Raw genomic sequence first — 19,628 nt, forward strand, 5'->3', positions numbered from 1 at the left:
TCTGCAAGTGAAAATGTGCTGGTTTTTAACAATTTAAATAGTCACAAATGAATGTATTTTTATATTCTACATCAAAATGTGTCATATCTTTTTGTACACGGCTGTCATTTTTGTTTTTCCATTTTATTTTTATTTTATTCTTAATGAGCACTGGGTTTTACTCCCATTCTCTCCCCCAATGCAGTGCTCTTTGTTTGGTTTAAGTGACATACAGTACATATGCTACATGAATCAGGAGGGATCAGAGTGGTCAATTTTAATGCTACACTTGCTTACATATGTCTTAGGGCTCCTGTCTTCTACAGGGACATTGGAAGAAAAATATTAATATAATATATAAAAAGCACAAGTTTACTTAATTCAAAACCGTTTTAAACAGTGCTTGTGGGCTTGATCTACTGTATTTGCTTCTTTTTAAAAATGTAATTCCTATACATTTATTTTGACCTTGAAAAAGAGCTTGCTCTCGAAGTTCTTTCCCCAGTTTACGATATAATATATATGTTTGTATTTGAGTATTTAAGACATGGGAAGCGCACTTTCAGTTGAGTCAGTTGTGCGCCTGTAATTCATATTCCTACGGCGTTGCTCCTCCTCCTCCGCAGTGACACAGACAGGTGACTCACACAGTTTGTCAAGTATGTCATGGTTTTGATGAAACCGTGAAAAAGACATTGTTGAGGGAAAAAAAAAGAAAAAAGAAGTGACAGAATATGATGAAGACGGAGTGGAGGAGGGAAGTCAACTGATGGAGGTTAAATATGAAATCATTTAACAGCTTGAATAGAGGAGGGAGGAAAAAAAAGGACTGAGATGATAAAGAGCGACCTCCTCCAGCAGTAACCTCTCTCTCTCTCTCTCTCTCTCTCTCTCTTTCTCTCTCTCTGAAGACGGCACAGTCAGTCTTATCATCCCGCAGGCTTTTTGGATCAAGTGTAACCTTGGTCCAAGGTGAGTCTCATCCTCATGAAGAGATGGAGCTCTACTTTGCCAGCAGAAAGGCAAAAGGCTCTCATTAGCATTGCTGTGCGCTCTCTGCAAACCTCTTAGACCTCGTTCAGACCGCCAGAAGTGAGATTTATTTGCATATCTTGATTTTATCCGGATTAGTTTGGGAAGGTGTGGACAGCAGAGACCACATGACATTGTTTCCGCCCCCCTTAAATCTAATTCATGATAGATTTGAATGCAGAGTGTTCCTCATTATATCTTTGTTGAACCAAACTTCGCTGGGGCAAAGGACCGATAACTCAACTACGCCGTCCTCCCCAAGGTCGACTCTTGGTATGACGCCTCTCTCTCCTCTCAACCCAAGATACCTTAACTCTGAGATTCACTGGCAGAATGACAGAGGATGCCCAACTGTTAATGTTCATGTTTGGCATTGTCCCACGTCTCCTTGGATCTGAGCAGTCTTCAAAAAAGCCTTTCGACTTAACTCCAGAAACTCCGTCCTTGGCCGTCTCACCTGATAATCATGGTGTCTCCATCTGAACACTGAACACTGACTGGGTTTCAGACACTCTTTTTTTGCATCACTCTTAACATAACACACAAGGTCATTGTGACGTAAAGCTGGCCATGACGACAGCGGGGAGCACTGCAAAACAAACGTAACAATGTAACTGCAATCACGTGCAATTAACACTACAAAATGATGTGGTTTGGGAGAAAAAATCAGATTTTCCTGCTGGTTCACATACTAATAACTCTCTGTTTACCTATCAGTGGACTGCAGGCCCGCCCCACTGTGCTCAGTACCACCCAACCTGGGACGTATGTCAGTTATTTTGGTCTCGGTCCCATCTCAACTTTAGACAATGGAAACACAAATAACTGTGTAATCAACCAAACTGGAAACCAACTGTACCCTCTATTGGAAACTGCTTTGTTTTGCTGTGACCTTGAAAGTCCACAGTGGATTTATCGCTACAAGCAACACCTTCCACCCGCCACCTTTCACATTACACATGCAGTTGAATATATCATCAGATCCAGCCATCCTTATTTCACACCACATGTCATTCAAGGGTCAAGGGAGCTGGAGCCAATGTCAGCTGACACTGACAGAGGTCACCAGCCTATCACATGATGTACATACAGACCATTTACACACATATAATGAATCACCTAATGCATTAAGTCCGCAATTAGAATACTCACTTTTTCTTCTACTATTTATTCCTGCTGGTGTTTTTTTACTATTAGAGGAGAAAATGCTCAAGGAATTTCAGACACCTTAGTGGATTACCTCCTGCACCTGCAGCTGCTAGGCCCAGGAAGGTGGAGGATATAGCTTGATAGAATTAGCTATTTTTGCACACACCAATTAGTGATAGAGAAGTTGACCTGCATTTAACCCTTTACACAGCAGTGGTGGAAGTGGGCAAGAAACAAGGGATCTGCAATCCTCCACTTATAAGCTAAGATCTTTTCCTCCTGGCTATGGACTATCCAAAGAAACTGGTTTCACTGGGGTTCGAACCCAGGACCTTCTGCGTGTAAAGCAGACGTGATGACCACTACACCATGAAACCAGCTACAGGCTCTGGCTGTGTCCTCCAACCACAACCGAGCTGAAGCTGTCACTCTGTGGAGTTCCCTACATTCCTACAAGATTATAAATAACATTTTTACACTTAATGAAGAAAGAAACATGTGTGACTATAATAAACATCTGCTGCTGCCACCACAAGAGTTTCATGGTCAAACATCACAGAAGTTTTCATTTCCAGTCACGCAAAAGTCAACTAACAAGTAACTTGTCACAGATGGTCATGTGCAACATCATTGGTTACTTTTTAACGGCAGTAACTTTGTAATGTAACTACTTTTAACGTTACATCACCAACACTGATCGGCAACTGTATTTTTCACAAAATAAAAAAATAAAGGTTTGCTGAGTTCAGATTCTTCAATCTGAATAATGTTCTGATGATTGTTGGCACTGAGAGAAAATTGAATATAAAGATCATAATCTTTTAGAGCCGATAAAGAAATGTTTAACATTTCCTACATTTTAGGGAGCAAACAACTTCAAGATCACGATCAAAATATTAATACATTGTCAAAATAATCATTGTTTGCAGCTAGAGCTGGGAGATAAAGCCAAATATTTATCATAATAAAAAAGGTTCAAACCAGTCAATATTGATTATTATCACAACACAATGTCTAATAGATAAAGATTGAGTTTTGCTCCTTTGTGAATGCTCGACAAACCAGTTAAATGTGGCTTTAAACTTCAATGCTCTATAAGTACTACAGTGCTTAATGTATTGTATAGGTTACTGCTAAAAGGATGCTGCAGAGACTCCATCATTAAACATATAAATGAAAATGATATGAGGACACTTAAGGAGCACATAATATTCTAGTCTCAGATAAGAGAGAGCAAGAGAGGGGGAGAGAGAGAGCGAGAGATAAAGGTCATGAGACAACGTGTTGACCACAGAGGGCGACTCAAAGGCAGAATGGTGTTATTTCCACTGCTCGGCCTGACGCTGACTGACAGGCAGCTTTTATGGCAAGGGTAATGAGAGAGGACAGGTAGAGGCATGAAATATAATCTAACAGAGTGGAGAAGAGCGAGTTGGCTGACTTTGTTTTTCCCCCCATTTGTCTTGCTCCCTATCGTGGAAGCTGGGCATCTGGACAAGAGGTGTCACTACTGGGTGGTGGTGGTGGTGGGGGTAAGAGTATAGTGACACATGACCTTGAAAAACACGACGTGACACAGAGCAGCTGATTGTTTTTTAGAAGTAATCACATGATACTTCTTTAAATATGTTTTTTTTTTTTTTTAAGTTTTAGTACGTTCGATGCATCGTCACTTGACTAAAAGGGTAATACAGTACTTTGATAAAGTCTGTTTATATGGTTTTAGAAGAACTGAACGAACCCTCGTCATTATTCTTTGTTTGTAGTGGCATGGACACTTTCACAGGGAGGACGAATCTATGTCACTCTGATTGCATTCACTCCTTCACACTCATGGCAATGCCCTGCTCTGGTCTCTGGTTTGATGTCAGAGATGACTACAATGAATGTGCACTGAAGTGAAAGGAAAAGGTAATTAATGTGTGCTGAGTGAGGGCACACACACACACACACACACACACACACAGACACGTGGATGTGGAGGGGAGTCACAGGTGCAGGCAGCACTCACCTGCTCTCCGGCGCTGTGGTTTCGGACTCTGGTGTCCAGGCGGCTGTGAAGCAGCTCCTCCTGTGAGTAGATCTGATGCAGGAGCCGCTTGGGCTGAACGACCTCGTCTGCGAGAGGGAGCTCTCCCTGCAGAGCTGCAGAGGACAGACACACCGGGAAAGGTTTAGTGTAAGGCGATGAATAACAGAGCAATCGAAACAGCTCAGTTAGAAGAGCTGGAGCCCCATAGGGCAAAGAGTCCAGCTGCAGTGACCTGCGTTCAATTCCACCTGTGGATGTTGTCTTCCCACTTGTTCACTGTCCTGTCCAATAAAGCCCAACAATTTTCCTTAAAACAAAATTGCAATATCAAAAAAAAAAAACACTGCAATCGTTTGATAGAGATGAAATATATGACAAAAAAAACATTATAATGAAGCGCTGCAGGAATTCAACAAAATGTCAAAAGATTTTTAGTCAAAAAGACAGTAAAACTGAACCAAATAGGAAATCCTACTGCAATTTCAGTCAAAGATAATCACAATATAATGTTTTTAGAATATTGTGCAGCTGTACTTCAGTGCACACTACAATAAAAAGTTGAACAAAGGACCATAATTGGCTTTCAAATACAAACTGCAATTTGAAAACCAGCTGCACATTCCACATCAATGTTTTCAGTATTCTATGATCATTTGTTGTTATTTGTCTGTCTGTGACGTCTAGACTCTCAATTCTCTTTCCTGGTTAAGTAAAGGTTGTACATTATCATTTTTATGCCAACGAAATACATACATAAACATAAAGCTCTCATTCTTTGATAGTGTTATGTGGTATAACGCGCCATTCCCATCACAGATGAACTTTGTATTGAAATGAAACACCTTGGAAGCTTCTCTTGCTTTTTTTTTTTTTTACAAAAAAATCAGAGGAAATGAAATATATTAGGTGGAAAAAAGGCGCAATTTTTATTATTATTTTTTATCCAAATCGTGTCCTCGTGCACACGGGTAGATATACCATATCTTTTTTTTTTTTTTAAAGAGCGCTCAGCCCAAAAAGCAACAACACAGTCGTTGTTGGGTAAACAGTGACAGTGAACGCACCATCTCTTTGTGATCGTGACGCGCAGCAAACTAAAGCCTGACTGAGGCGATGGAGGAAACACAGCGTTGTTACCTGTGGCACACGCTGCAGCGAACAGCAGGCATCTCACCGCGAGCATGGTGCTCACATAGTCCCACTGATTGATCCGGTGCGAAGCCGTTAAATGGATCGATGGGGAGCGCGGAGCGCGCAACGGCAGCAGGAGCGACAGGAGGAGCGGGAGGAGGAGGAGTGAGCTTCACGATGAAGAGAATCACAACAGCGCGCCTCCTTCAGACGCTGCGCCCGCATCTCTCACCTCTGTGTCCGCCTTCTGCCAGCTCTGAGCGCCCTGAAGAGGCTCCTGCGCTCGGACCCTACAGCACCAACAACATGGTGTGTGTCACTGACACTGAACTCCACTCTTCTCTCCCTCTCTCCCACACACACATTAACACACACTCACTTATGTCTCAGCCTATAACCTCACTGGTCTGCGCGAGGAGCAGATGATATTGTGACATATGGAGCACGTGGGGCTCGACAGACCCACCCACTCCCACTCTGATGACATTTGAGGCCCCTGATTTAATTAACTGCTCAAACATGCGCAATAACGTCCAGCTACTCATCATAATTTAAATTAATTGGATGTATATTATAGGTTTAATTTATTTTTTTCTCCCCAACCACTGGCCCTTATTACTGCTTTTCATCCTTTTTAAAAAAAGAAAAAGAAAAACAACAAACAATGTTGACTGTTTTATGCATTATTGTATGTTTTGTGATATTTTAAAATGTCAGCGTCTTTTCCTATGATACTGTGTAATGAAGTGTTGGTAACTCACTCATCCTCTACCACTTCATCCTCCACATGAGGGTCGCAGGGGGTGCTGGTGCCAAAAGGTGGGGGTCACACCCTGGACAAGTGACCAGTCCATCACAGGGCCACATAAAGACAAACAACCACTCACTCTCACTCTCACTCTCACTCTCACTCTCACTCTCACACCTATGGCCAATTTAGAGTGTGTAATTCACCTAATCCCCAAATCTGCATGTTTTTGGGCTGTGGGAGGAAGCTGGAAAACCCACAGAAAGGCCCTTGGTCCGACCGGGGTCAAGAACTGGTCTTCTTAATGCAAATGCAAGAGTGCTAACCACATGTAACTTTAACAACAAATAAATTAAGTTGCAAAGAGACTCTCGCACACGGTCTAAACTTGCAAGCATGATTTTATTGTTGCAGTTGTTGTTATGTTTCAGTCCTAGACCTTCATACAACGTTAAAGTCATCCGACCCTCATGTGGAGGATAGAGTGGTAGAAGACAGATGGATAGTTTTAGGTTATGAAAGACAGAGGCAACAGCAACTTCACCCTAGGAAAGTGAGGCTGCAAACGGTTGCACTCCTCTGGACCCACTCACCCCTGCTGTCCACAACAAACCATCCCTGAGCATATGCACTCAGTCCAAAAAGACTAAAAGAGCCCCAATACAATTCACCATGGCAATAGCAGAAAATGAGGTACAACAATTCCAAAAAATGATTGCAGATGGAAATAACTTCAAAGAGAAAACCTCAGAGCGCGACCCGGGTTCAATTTCACCCACTGTCCTTTAATGGGTGCACTCCCCTCCCTTTCACACTTCACTATCCGGTCCAATAAAGGCAAAAATGATCTTTAATTTCTGCAATTAAATTATTTCAACATCATTTTACACACTAGACTAAACGTCTGTTATGTACACGAGTACATTTTCTTTCTTCATTCACACTTTAGGCTTAAGTGGTCCAAATCTGGAATTTCATGTTTTTGCACTCTGATGTGACCACTTGAGATAATCTACTCCGTCAACTTTCTGTTCACGTCATAAAGAAAACAGAAACAGTACGGTCAAACTCACGTATGAGCCAAATAAATCAATAAATCCAGATTTGACTCGCATGACTGAGCATGCAGTCTGTAAGCAGCCACAGTTGCAGCTTTTGTGGCCTTCAGAAAAACATTTCAGTCTTTATTAAAAGACAACGGTCGACATGGACCATCCAGCTGCAACCTATCAAATAGCAATCTTGACAAAAAGGAGTCTGAGCCAAGAATGCTTGAGATTTTTAAATTTGTACCTAAATTAAAAAAAAAAACTCATTGTTGTTATCGAACTGCCCTCTGACAGACAATCTCTCACACTTCTTTACCAAAGAATTCCGTTACACACGACAGAAATATCAGGAAACCTCCTAAACTGAAGGTGGGATTATTTTCCATTCGCGCGATAAGCAGCCGCGGTTTTGTCCACAGACACTCGCACACAACGTATCATGTAATTACAACAATCTATAGCATATACGGTTATGCAACACGGCCTGGAGATTACATATCAAATATTGTTTGTGTCGGCTGAAACCTCCGAGCCAAACAGGACACAATGACCCAGTGTTGCCCTTGCCTCCCTTTTTAGCTCTCGCTGCAAGCAGTGTCAGCATTTATTAAAGAAATCTGGGGAAAAAAAAAAAAAAGTTCAGCATCACATCAAAGTTCTTCACTTTGCTTCAAAAGTATTTCCCTAAATCATTCAGCAGGAAATGTGTAAGGATAAAAACATTTATTTAAAAATAATGTACAAGACTTCACTTCACATGATACTGTGTCCGTCATGTAATGAATTCAAAAGGTGGCTTTATTTCTTTAGTATGCGATGATGAGTCTTCAAAAGCAACACTATGCAACTTTTGCAGGAAATTCTCTCACTGTAGCAAACGTGCCACAGTGAAAGTTTTTAAGACGTTTATTCTCAATTTATTAACTGCCCGTCAAAAAAACTTCTAATTTACTCTGCCATCGTCACCATGTGACCACATAAGTACAGCCTGTTCTTTAAGCTACTAAATTTCACTGCATCACTCTAAGCTGTACTGATTTTTACGCAGTACCAAAAGATATTCTGTAGAAGCATGACATGAGAGGGAAGTGTCAAGTGTCAAGTGAGTACGTATGTGTACATTTACAAGTTATGCGCGAGGAAATCAGGCTGAAGTGTTTTTAATTGTCCTTGCTGGGACTGTTTGTAGCCGTTTTGAGTCTCTAAACGAACACGGCGCAGTAAGTGTACAGAGTGGGAATAAACAAGTTTGTGACCCGTCATAATAAGTCTGATGTAAAAGGTTGCATAGTGTTGCTTTAACGGTAACTGTAAGTGAACTTACATAACAAAAACGGAGCAGACCATAAACCCATTTCAGCTGCTGTACACGACTAAAATGTTCATCTCTCTAAAATAAATTAAAAAAAAAAAAGAAAAAAAAAAGAAAAGAAACAAGGAGAAGCTGTGAGACGTTGATCAGACACGGTTTGCCTCACAGGTTGTGCGAGGCTTCCATTCCATCTATGCCTCGTCTCGCCCGTTTGACCATCAGCGCTGGTGCAGTTGGGATCTGATCCAGAAGATGCACTTAGACTAATTGAGTAATGCCCCCTTCAGAAAAGCCTCATTAAATACTCAGCACGACCGTGTGTTCCCGGACATGGCTGCTGAAAGGCCTCAGTCAGCACAACATACAGATATTGCTGGAGTTCTGTGCACCAAGAAGAGTTGGGGGGGTGAAAGTAAACGTGATAATGGACGCTCTTTAAATTCATACGCAACCTCCAATATGCACTTACTACCACAGAGAATAAAAATAAGCTTTTCTAAAAACAGCTGAGCATTACATTTTAGTTTGCACTAAATTTTAAATATTTATTCAACGTGCACGTCAGTGGCTTATTATAGGGTTTAAGTGCTGCCCATTGCTTCTTGATGTAGGAAACACAGCTGAAATGTCCAAGACTTAGTACTCCATTTTGTGCCTTCCAGCAGTGGTTTTTCCAATTATTTAACTTACATGGAAAAAAAAAAGATCAGTGCTGAACTTCAACAATCTGCACCACCGTCCTGGAGAACACAGACGGGTCCATGTCTCGTGATTTTGCTGCCGTTGGCGGCTGAAGGACAGTGTGCAGACACGACTCGTAGCTGGTGTTGTGTATCCAAGTGCAAGGCTTGTGGAGGAGTTCTTTGTTAAGCTCGCAGCTCTGCTCTGCGGGCGACAGAGGTGCGGCCGAGGCCGTGTCCAGCCGCGACAGCAGGTCACAATCCCAGTCAGAGTCTGACGATGACGGCGAGAACATGGCCAACTCTGGGATGAAGGTCGAATCGATGCACACCGAGGTAGAGTGGGACAGTGAATGTCTAGAGTCTTGACTGGAAAATCCACTGGGACATTTTCCATTCTTGAACTGCAGGGGAGGATTAAGGAGAAAGGGAGAAACTGTGACAGACGTGCGACTATGACCCAAAATGTCCATTGTCTGCATAGGGGGAAGCCGTGATGAGGTCAAATCCTGTTTTATATCATATGCTAAATGGACATCAGACTTTGCCATAGTGTCACTTTCTGGCGTTTTAGATTTATGCTCTTCTTCAGTCCATGTACATTCGTTAAATTTCACTCCTGCCCTCCTACTCCTCCTCCTCCTCCTCTTGCTGTGGACACGATCAGCGCTGGCAGATCGACAGCGTTTTTTGGGATTTTGCACTGTAGTCGGCGACCGAGGCAGAGATCGTGATCGGCATGAATCAGATTTCTCGTGCTTCACACCGCTGCTAGAAAACATGATCCCACTTGATACGGAAAAGCTATCCTGATTCATTTGTTCTACTCTTGTCACAGCCTCAGAGGAAAGAAGTGGGATGGAGACAGCCGGGACAGACTCAGAGAAATTCTCTACTGTGTCCATTTCACAAACATCTCCTTCAACAGTTTCCTCTGCAAAGTATGGCTGAGGACTGAGGACAGGAGGGTCCAAGTACAGGCAGTTTGTCTCCATAATGTAGGAGGAATAAGGGACTTGTGGGCTGAGGACTGGGGGTAGGGAGTACGGGTCGGGGGATGAACAACGGGTTAGCTGCTGGCTGGCTGAGGTGTGGGCTGGCGGTTCAATATCTAATACAGGCATAGTGGGGCTTGAAGCGCGGGGCTGGATGTCAGGAAAAAGGCATTCTGTGGGATTGATGTCAGCAGGTGGTGTGGCTGAATTTGGGATGGGACACTGATCTCCTGGTGATAGGACGGCAGGGACAAGAGAATGAAGACCCCCAGTAAGAGTATTGAATGATAAACTTTGTATGCGCAGGGCTTGAACAGCACGCTCTGTCTCACCATCAGTGAGAGGCTCCAGTTCACAGACCTCCGGGATAGGTAAAGGAGTTAGTGGTCTAGAAAAAAAAAAAAAACATTACGAATATTAAACCCACTCAATTTCAACAGAGACTTAATTCTGGTCATTTAGATATTGCTGGGTGAAAATCCAACTCACCTGATCAACATTTCTTCCAATTGTTGAGATGGACTGGGATTGAATCCTGGAACCATTTCAGCAACAAGTTGATCGACCACAGTGTAGTTGGAAGGATCCAGCACAAACTTGCGGTGCTGATCAGAGTGTAAGTGCTGCAGAGATCAACAAAGACTCAAATAAAGGCTCTGTCATATTATGCAAAGTGGAAACAACGCGATACTCCTAATGTAATCATTTTGAAATTATTTCTACCTCCTCCAGATTAGTGAAAGGTTGATGACAGCATTCACAGTACGATGTGTCCTTTTTGCGAGGGCGCCACGGTGAGGGGTTACAGTTGAGTGGGGTCTGGGACTTGTCCTGGACACTACCTTCAACACGTTTCTCCCCACTAATAAACAAAGAAAGTAATGTTTTTGTTTTTATTTTATTATTGCAGACGTGTTTTCAGCATCGAGTTTATCATCCTTACCGCTTAGTCACTCCTTCCTCTTCTGTGTGTTTTTCAAACCGGGGAGGGGGAGGGGATTCAAACGGACTGAATCGGCCTAAGTAGCACAGTGAAGGGAATGTCACAGCCTGCATATGCAAGGGCTTATATTTCCTGGTGAGAAAACAAAATAGAAAAATAAATAAAATGTAATGACGCTGCACATTAAGTAAAATATAATGACGCTGCACATGTAAATATAAAAGACTGATCATTGTCACTATTATCATAAAAGGCATAAAAGAAAACAGTGACGGATTTGACTTGTGATATATTCTTTTTAAAGTGGAGCATCAGTTCAGTCATCACTGTGATGAAGCATTACCAAGATACACCAAATACATCAACTATTCTCTAATTTAATTTAATTTAACAAGCAAATTCAGCATTTCTTGTTTTCACACATTATATATGTTAGAAAATAGTGGATGCTAGTGAGCTGAGAAGTCTTTGTTCTGAAAATGTGTTGGAGTGTTTACGTTCATATTTTACCATTTAACTTGAAAGCAATTAAGTGCTCAATATGAATTATCAGCCCGTTTTTGGATTCTGCAAAAGTGAATATGAGATTACACAAATGACTTTGACCCCAGCTCACCCCAAATTCCACCGTTTCAGGTGACATGGGCTCAGTTTCTCTTTGTCGTGGCCCACGCATTTAACAGAGCACTTTCAATCAAGTAAATAAGAGGGCAAATGAAAAGACCTGTTAGCACACAGAGATCCCCTGCAGCAACTGGCACTGAAGCTCATAAAGCCTCACCCAGCAGCAATCGTATCCACCTCAGTGCTCGGCTCCTGGGGAGCAGCATCAGCGCAGAGGGGGGGCTTGTCATGTTACATGATGTGACTCCTTAACAGGCTCATTTAAGAAAACTATCTGGACTGAAAAACAAACCTGCAGTGCTCTGTAACACCCAGTGGGGTATGAAGGGCGAAAACAGATGATTGGTTTCTTGGTTTGCTATCATTATGCTTCAACTGCCAAAATATTTAATCTGATAATTATATAAACCCAGGCAGACCTAAAACACACCTTCTAGGTGCTTTGAATGGAATGAAAAACAGAAAAATAATAAATATATAGGTTTGGATTGAGCTGGAGAGGATGTGTACTTGGATTCTAATCACACTCCTTTGCTTGAGAGTAAAAACAAACAACACTGAGAGGGAAGAAACTCACTTGCTGAAGTCTTCGATCTTCAGATATGGAGACCTTAAAGCTGCAGCTGTCGTCCAGGAGGAGAGTAACATAATAGAGAGAAACAAAAAAAAACAATAAAATATTAATTCCAAATACTTATACCAACAGAAGTATAGTTTTTTGGGAAATAAACAAACTGCAGCACTAAAACCAAAACCAACCTTTGACAGCAGGAGAACCTTGTTGTTTACTGCAAGTCCTCTGCAATGAAAAAGTTAACATGCTCAGTCAGATGGACATTTATTTGTTTACCCATAACAAAGTTTGTAAATGTATCGTTCTAAAAACAAAACACTTAGCACTCAGTTATTTACTTGCTAGTAATACTGTAAGTATAAAATGCCTTCATTAGAATGTCTGGTGAACTCTTACCTCTTGCCTCTTGTGTTTCACACTGACGCTCTCTCGACTCACTTGTTTCAGATATAGAAGCACATCTGATAACACATTAAGGAAAAAGGAACCAAACGCTGTTCTGTGAAATGTGACATTTATGTGCTGGTGCACAGCAGTCTCGTGAGCTTATAAGAATAACCTAACACTGAGCAATGAGAAAGAAAATAAGTACTTGTATGGTGCCATCTACTGTGAGAAAAGCTTCACAGCAGGACAAAGCCTGATACAGTGAGATTTATACCAAGTCATATTATCCTGTTCACTTTAGACAAAAAGGATACCATCCACGTACAGAATCTTCACTCCCCATGATCGAGCATTGGCCAAAACATTGTTCCCCTGCAGTCGTTCCTATAACAAAGATCCGTAAGAATAAAGTCAAGATTAGAAACCAAGTCACTCATGTTTTTTTTCCCTCCTTAAATGGTTACATTGACTTACATTGTTGCGAATGGCTTTTTCAAGCAGAGCCTTCCCTCGACTACCACAAGCCTGAAGAGACAAACACACATTTAAAATATTTCTCTCTTATAGTTCAATGGTAATATTCACTTATATGCTGAATAAATTAAATAATATTTAAGTAACATTTTGATTGTACATCAAGATAGTTAATATAAATTGAAATGGATGTACTTTTGGGGGTTTCTTTACTCATAGAAACAGTCTTATTTATGGTCTAATATTTGAATATTAACAGCCTTTATAGCTTGAGCAGTGGCTGTGAGAAGGTTTTACTGTAGATAGATGTGATTGATGAGAAATACCACTGGTCGAGGGGTTCCTGGTTGCGGTTGCCTTTTTTCACTGGTGAGGACACTCTCTCGCTGCTTAATAGGTTGCTGGACCTCCCCAATTGTCCCCTTTACCCGTCCTTTGGGATCTTCCTTCAGACCCTCTTGACTTCCAGTCACAACAAAATTCACGTCCTTGTGTAGGAAACTCTCAATTCTCTTTAGTAAGGAAAAGAAAAAGCACATGCAATAGTTTTTGCTTAAATGTTGAGAAATGTAATTAATTTTGGCACGGGATGGACCAAGAACCCATCATTAGTGTGGATAATAATAATAATAATAATAATAATAATAATGTTTCGATTACTTAGAAGTGCAAACTTTATGCCATTTTAAAATCTTTTCTTCTTCTGTTTGTGAGCAGCACAACTAAAAAGGAAAAAGTGAGGGTGATGCTGATATGGAAACTTGAAAGACTTGGAGACATCTCAGCTCAAATTGTGCAATTCTGAGTTTATTCTAGCACACAATCAAAAACTACTAAATGTCACACAGGCTAACATTTGACGCTTCATGCATGTTTTTCATGTTTGAAGAAAGTGGTGTCACATTGGTGGCGTGCGTAGCGTAAAAAATAAAATGCTGAACTTTACAGACTTTCCCAACAAAGCAAGGCAAACAAATCACATTACAGCAACATTATAGATGAAATGCTGATTAAAAAGTAATCATTCAAGGATGACAGAATGTGATTTTCTTACCCCTCCTAGAAGAGATATGGCCTCCAAAAGCAGTATTGTTGGACGTTTCTTCACATTATCCAGATAAAAGGTCTTTCCGGCCAGTTTCCTCTCCCCAGGACAAAGTTTGCCCAGAAGGCCTTTCCCCTCTGTATACTGCTGCTGGTGCATGATCCTGGGGCAGGATCTTACCTAAAAAACAACAACAAATAAGTAAATAAATAAATAAATGACTAAACAAGATGTCATTGAAAGTCTGTCAGTCTATATTAAGGGTCATTTAAATCAATAAGATATTGTACGAAGTGCCTACATCCATTTGGTCTATTAAGAATTTTTAACTATCCTGCTATTTTCTCATTTAATTCAGTGAACGTAAACATGGTCAACAAAGTGAACATTTCCCAGTTTTGTACATCCATCCACCTATCCACATGTTTATCTAAAAACGACAAGTTACAGACAAAATTGAGGTAAAAGTTATAACACGAAAATAATTTTACAACATATAATTGGTCTACAGAACAAACAAACATTATCATACAGACAGCACAGAGTACCCGCATTGCCTGGTTTGTTAGCATTGCGTGACGTTTGCTAGCTTAGCCTCTGATATAGCAGAGGACGCCAGGACAACAAAATGTGCTTTCGGTTCATTTATATGAGGATTTCATCGGTTCGTACACTTGTTTTTATCCAATCGGGTAAATAAAGGTTCCAGAAAACACAAACTTACTTTTTCTAACAACACTGAGCGACTGCGGCGAAGAAAAAGTAGCTATCCATTCACGAAAAGGTGGAGAAGCAACCGCCGCTTTTTAAAAACACTGGCGTAAACGTCAGCGTAGCGCCTGTGTCACTTCCGGGTAAATGCTGCCTTCAGTATTTTTTATTTATTTATTTTTAAAAAAAGATAACGCATAGTATTTATCATATAATTCCGATGTTTTGTGATTTACTGGAAGAAAACAATGAAAATAAATTATCGCTCATAGAAATAGAATATACTTTATCAGTGTTTACGTCACTCTTGAAGCTGTACTTTTACACACAGCTGACTTTGACAATAAACGCAAACCAAAAGGAACTCCGGCGAGCGCTGAGTCACTGGTTACAGATCAAGCGATCTGAGGCTGAATTTTAACGCACTCCTTGCGAAGGTTTTTACGGTAAAAAGCCTTCGAATCAAATTAGTCAAGCCATAAGGATATTAACATCCGGTTTTCAAAATAAAATACCGAGAGCGCCGTATTTCTGAGTGTGCGTTTAAAAGCACATAACATTGATATCTAGCATAGTGTAAATTAGACATGTTTACTGTACAGCACATTTCAAATGAAATGTTCCACATTCGCAGTTTTTACTCAAAGAAATTCTCAACTTACAATAAACCAAACACACAAATGTTATCCTCTGATGTTTCTCTTGTCTGGTGGCATCACTAGCTTCCTCTCATTGAGCGTCTGCCTGCGGTCCTGACTCTGTTTATGACAGCAGTGGAGTCTGTGGACGGCAACACTATGGACCTCAACCTAATTGTTCAGATGTAATCAAAATTTGGCTAAACTTGCACCACTTTCCACTTCCCATAGGGTGGACCTTTAACTGTGAACCACCCCCTACATCTTCATGGATACTATTATTGACATTAATACTAATACCAGTTGGTGTTACGGTTATTGTAAGCATCTGCCTCTCTATTAGCTTCTCTTACAAATTCTGTTATTTTCTGCATTCTACACACAAAGGGGCTGTGTAGGCTATAATGTGTAAAATATATGTCATATTCTCAATGAGACTAAGTGACTTGGAAGCAGAAATACCCCCTCCGCCAGGTAGGGTCATGTTACTGGAATCATATGTGACCTGCCCACTCTAAGCCTGTGTACCCATTCTGGGCTACCATAAGTGCAGTCAGTGGTTTTGGAAATATTAGGACAAAGGATGTTGAAGATGGAGAAAAAGAAAAAGAGTAGGATCATGGATGATGTAAAGGAGGACATGAGGACAGTTGGTGTAACAAGAGAGGACACATTGGACAGGACAAGAGAGAGGCAGATGGTCCGCCTTGGCAACCTCTAAAGGGAGAAGCCAAAAAAATATTTCTATTTAATTTTATTGAAAATATTTGGACATTCCTTTTTATAGATTGTGGAGTTGTGGAGTGATTGCAGCAGAAATTCACACATCGACACAGATCAAAGTTGCCTTTCATTAACTGAAGAACTGAGGGAGGAGTTGTACTGGCATCGATGGAACCCATCTTTATCATGGGTTAAACCTAAACCTGCTCCATCCTGCTTCAATGCTTCTGACTTTGACTTTGACATCAAAGCCATTCAAAGACAAAGCTCCCATATCCATCCATCTACTACCGCTTTATCCTCCACATGAAAGTCCTTCTCTTTATTTCTCACTGACACTCAAAAGGCAGAAACAAGGCAAAGTAATTTGTTATTTATTTAGCTTGTTGGTCTATGTATTAATGTATATACTTGCACAAATGTAAACAATTTATGCTCTCTGATTAACTGCAGTTTTTGTGCCACGACCATGAGTTGGGCTCTCCTGACCCGTCTGCTGGAGGAAAGCCAGAACCACTCCACATTTGTGGGCAAGCTCTGGCTAACTGTGCTCATCGTGTTCCGCATTGTGCTGACAGTAGTAGGGGGAGAGTCTATCTATTATGATGAGCGGAGCAAGTTTCTCTGCAACACACTACAGCCGGGCTGTGACAACATGTGCTATGACGCCTTTGCTCCACTCTCGCATGTCCGCTTCTGGGTCTTCCAAATTGTCCTGATAACCACACCTTTACTCGTTTACCTGGGATATGCTGTTAACAAGATTGCGCGGATGGAAAAGCAGGCAGACGGCAGAGATGTGAGGAAACCCAAGAAGCACCACTGCCTTTGCTCAAGAAAGCAGCATTTGGGATTTGAAGAGGCTGAGAATGACCATGTGGAAGAACAAGTGATCGATGAAGTGGTAGAGCTGCTGACCGATGGTGCTGGACCAGCAAAAGGAGACAGTGGTGACAGTCAAACAAATGTTAGGACACGGCATGATGGGCACCGGTACATCCAAAGAGACGGACTGATGTGCATTTATGTGTTTCAGCTCTTGGTCCGCACTCTGCTGGAGGCTGCGTTCCTGTGGGGACAGTATTACCTGTATGGATTTTCAGTGCCTCACACCTTTTTGTGCTCAGTCGATCCATGCCCTCACACCGTGTCCTGCTACGTGTCTCGCCCCTCTGAGAAAACCATCTTTCTGCTCATCATGTATGCCGTCTCTGTCCTCTGTCTGTTACTCAATATAGTGGAGATGATTCACTTGGGTGTCAGAGCTGTCTGTGACATCGTCAGCTGCTGCTGCTGCGTGAAGACCCTTGATGAAGAAGACAGGTTGACACAGGCAGAGTTGACTAGTGAGGATCCCAACAGATGCTCTAGTTCCCACAATATATCATCTTCATATCGGGACAACATCAAGCCTTGTGTGGTTTTTACAAGAAATTATGACAAAGGAGTGTCCATCACGGATCTGGCTAAAACGAAAATGACCAGCAGACAGAACCACATGAACATAGTCCAAGGGGTGAGACAGCAGCACAACATTCAAATTGACAACCTGGCCGGAGCAGGATTGGAATATGACCCCCAAAGTGTTAGGAATGATTTAAGTCAGAGCAAGAAGAAGCCGCGGGCTGACACTCAGGTCTACTGTGACTGGCAGGGCCTCAGTAACAACCACAGCAGGGCTCACACAGAAGGTAAACACCAGCGAGTCAACGGACATGCCTCCAGCAAAGCAGATGCAGACAGCAGTCACTGCAGCACAGAGTGGGTGTGAAGTACAGAGACTTTCAAAAAAGAACCTCAAACTGTGATTAAGAACTTCGAACTGTGGAGGGCAGCGTTTCACCTCTTAGTGTACAGACGACCAGAAACTATCATGCAATCCAAGTGTCCTTCTAATGTACAATAAATCTTCAGTGGCCCTTTTTGTGTGTGTGTGTGTGCAAAAGTGTCAATTAAGCCAACTGTTTATGGCCTTAGTTTAACAAGCAGCAGCTTGTGTACAGTTTTCTGGATAAAAGCATTTCAGAATAAAAGCGTGTATGTGTAAGTAGACTATTGACTTTTAAAGACCCTCTAAAACAAATTCATCTCGGCGTCTCAGAGCAGAGAGTGAAGCTGAATTTTACACAATTTAAAACCTCATTTCCAAACACGTGGCAACATTTTGGTAAGGTGGTCACTAACACACTTCTTTCCACTTCACTGGGACTTTAAGTGTTGTTGTTGTTTTTTTAGCTACTTGAGCTACTGCACACTGACGTCTGCATCACTAATGTTTCTTTTCTACACAATGTGAACTAAGAGAAGCCTGGTGGACGTGACTTGAACTCATTAAACAGGGTTGACAGTGATATTTGCACCAGAGACTGGAGGAGACTGTGAAGTCACATGGACATACCAAACTGTGTTTTCAGGAAAGGGATGTAAATACTGGAATAGGCAGGAACACTGTACATTAATGACACTTGTAAGTTTCAAGTTCAAAATAAACAACAGCTGAAGCCAAACCCAGACTGTGGTCACTTTAAATGAACATTTTAATTAATAATTATTGTTTGTTGTATTAGGCCTATATCAGTTTTTTTTTCAACTTCTATTTTACCTTCTATGCTCCACAAGAGAAAGTGTGTTATAATATAAAGGAAAAAGGCCGCTGGTCAGGCTTCATAACACTGCTACAGCTTCGACTGATTTATGACGGTATTTTAAGGGTTTATTTCATTTTCAAGTTTAAACAGTGTTTAAACTGTATCTGCATGTCCCCCGAAAACAAAGACACTCCTGTCTCTCCGGGCTTCCTTTGTTCCTCCCTCCTCTGCCTCTCTGCCTTTGCCACAATAGCAACAAGTCACTCCGTTTAAAGGGACGCATTAATGAGACTGCTCACTGCCTCTTCCCTGCAATCACCACCCCCATCTCCAGAGGCAGAGCTGTTTCAGCGCTTTACAAACTGTTGCACATTCCACGTCAGGCAACTTATCTTCCATTAAACTGCAAAGGTCACATACATCGCACCATGCAAGTTCCTTCCACTCCTGTGCTGACACTGCTCTCACAGTACTGCCCTCTAGTGAGGAGAATCTGAAATGAAGTCACTTAGAAATTGTATTTCTGTTGTAAATGTGAAAACACCCCAATGTCCATTAGTCTAATAAATGGGTCACTTGTTTTTATGAATTATTTTTGATGAACTGGAAAGAACAAAAAACAAATAACTTCAGTTTCAATAACTGGCAGAAAGACTTAGCCATGAAAGTAAGTGATGAATATGAGTATGAATATCAATAAACTGTACTATCGTCATGTGTTTTGATTTGTCTGTACATGATGCTGTGCTCTATTTTCTTATGTGATGATGTTGTTTACTCATATGTCTGAGTTTGGCCCCTTGTCAAAAATAAC

The 19,628-nt window shown here is 41.4% G+C and overlaps 3 protein-coding genes and 1 non-coding gene across 6 annotated transcripts in view; 1 reads left to right on the forward strand and 3 right to left on the reverse strand.

The window, feature by feature from the left end:
• The window catches only part of adam11 (ADAM metallopeptidase domain 11), a 33,792-nt gene extending 28,093 nt beyond the window's left edge, over positions 1–5,699 (reverse strand). For both annotated transcript variants that reach the window (XM_044013458.1, XM_044013457.1), the window contains exons 1-2: positions 5,330–5,699; positions 4,172–4,305 (exon numbers count right to left, since the gene is read on the reverse strand). In XM_044013458.1, coding sequence (XP_043869393.1) covers positions 4,172–4,305; positions 5,330–5,375 — 180 coding nt within the window. In that variant the 5' untranslated portion in view covers positions 5,376–5,699. The remainder of the gene's footprint in view (positions 1–4,171; positions 4,306–5,329) is intronic.
• On the reverse strand, positions 2,465–2,537 carry trnav-uac. The gene has a single exon. It is a non-coding gene; the product is annotated as a tRNA-Val (tRNA).
• Positions 5,700–6,454: 755 nt separating the features above from the next.
• Positions 6,455–14,966, reverse strand: dbf4b (DBF4 zinc finger B). Of its 2 annotated transcripts, XM_044013456.1 has the most exons (13): positions 14,879–14,966; positions 14,164–14,334; positions 13,436–13,621; positions 13,110–13,160; positions 12,950–13,019; positions 12,645–12,709; positions 12,434–12,473; positions 12,252–12,297; positions 11,051–11,182; positions 10,831–10,969; positions 10,597–10,730; positions 10,440–10,495; positions 6,455–10,337 (listed from the first exon to the last, which is right to left on the reverse strand). In XM_044013456.1, exons 2-13 carry the CDS (start codon positions 14,311–14,313, stop codon positions 9,139–9,141), a joined length of 2,268 nt encoding a protein of 755 aa, XP_043869391.1. In that variant the 5' UTR covers positions 14,314–14,334; positions 14,879–14,966; the 3' UTR covers positions 6,455–9,138. The 2 variants fall into 2 exon arrangements, with proteins under 2 accessions (XP_043869391.1, XP_043869390.1); XM_044013455.1 differs by having other exon boundaries at positions 6,455–10,495.
• Positions 14,967–16,695: 1,729 nt separating this feature from the next.
• On the forward strand, positions 16,696–18,004 carry LOC122759023 (gap junction gamma-1 protein-like). The gene has a single exon (XM_044013486.1). The coding sequence runs from the start codon at positions 16,696–16,698 to the stop codon at positions 17,995–17,997; it is 1,302 nt and encodes a 433-aa protein (XP_043869421.1). The 3' UTR covers positions 17,998–18,004.
• Positions 18,005–19,628: the final 1,624 nt, after the last annotated feature.

This window comes from Solea senegalensis, linkage group LG18 (genome assembly GCF_019176455.1).
Source record: "Solea senegalensis isolate Sse05_10M linkage group LG18, IFAPA_SoseM_1, whole genome shotgun sequence".
Taxonomy (NCBI): Eukaryota; Metazoa; Chordata; class Actinopteri; order Pleuronectiformes; family Soleidae; genus Solea; species Solea senegalensis.

What these genes read in the sequence shown, in the direction of transcription:
- dbf4b (XM_044013455.1), bottom strand. Translation starts at nt 14,313, where the DNA reads ATGCACCAGCAGCAGTATACAGAGGGGAAAGGCCTTCTGGGCAAACTT. An exon ending in GAAGATTCTGTACGTGGATG is followed by an intron (nt 12,710 to 12,949) that starts GTATCCTTTTTG and finishes ATGTGTTATCAG; the next exon opens with ATGTGCTTCTATATCTGAAA. An exon ending in TTGGAAGAAATGTTGATCAG is followed by an intron (nt 10,496 to 10,596) that starts GTGAGTTGGATT and finishes TTTTTTTTCTAG; the next exon opens with ACCACTAACTCCTTTACCTA.
- LOC122759023 (XM_044013486.1), top strand. Translation starts at nt 16,696, where the DNA reads ATGAGTTGGGCTCTCCTGACCCGTCTGCTGGAGGAAAGCCAGAACCAC.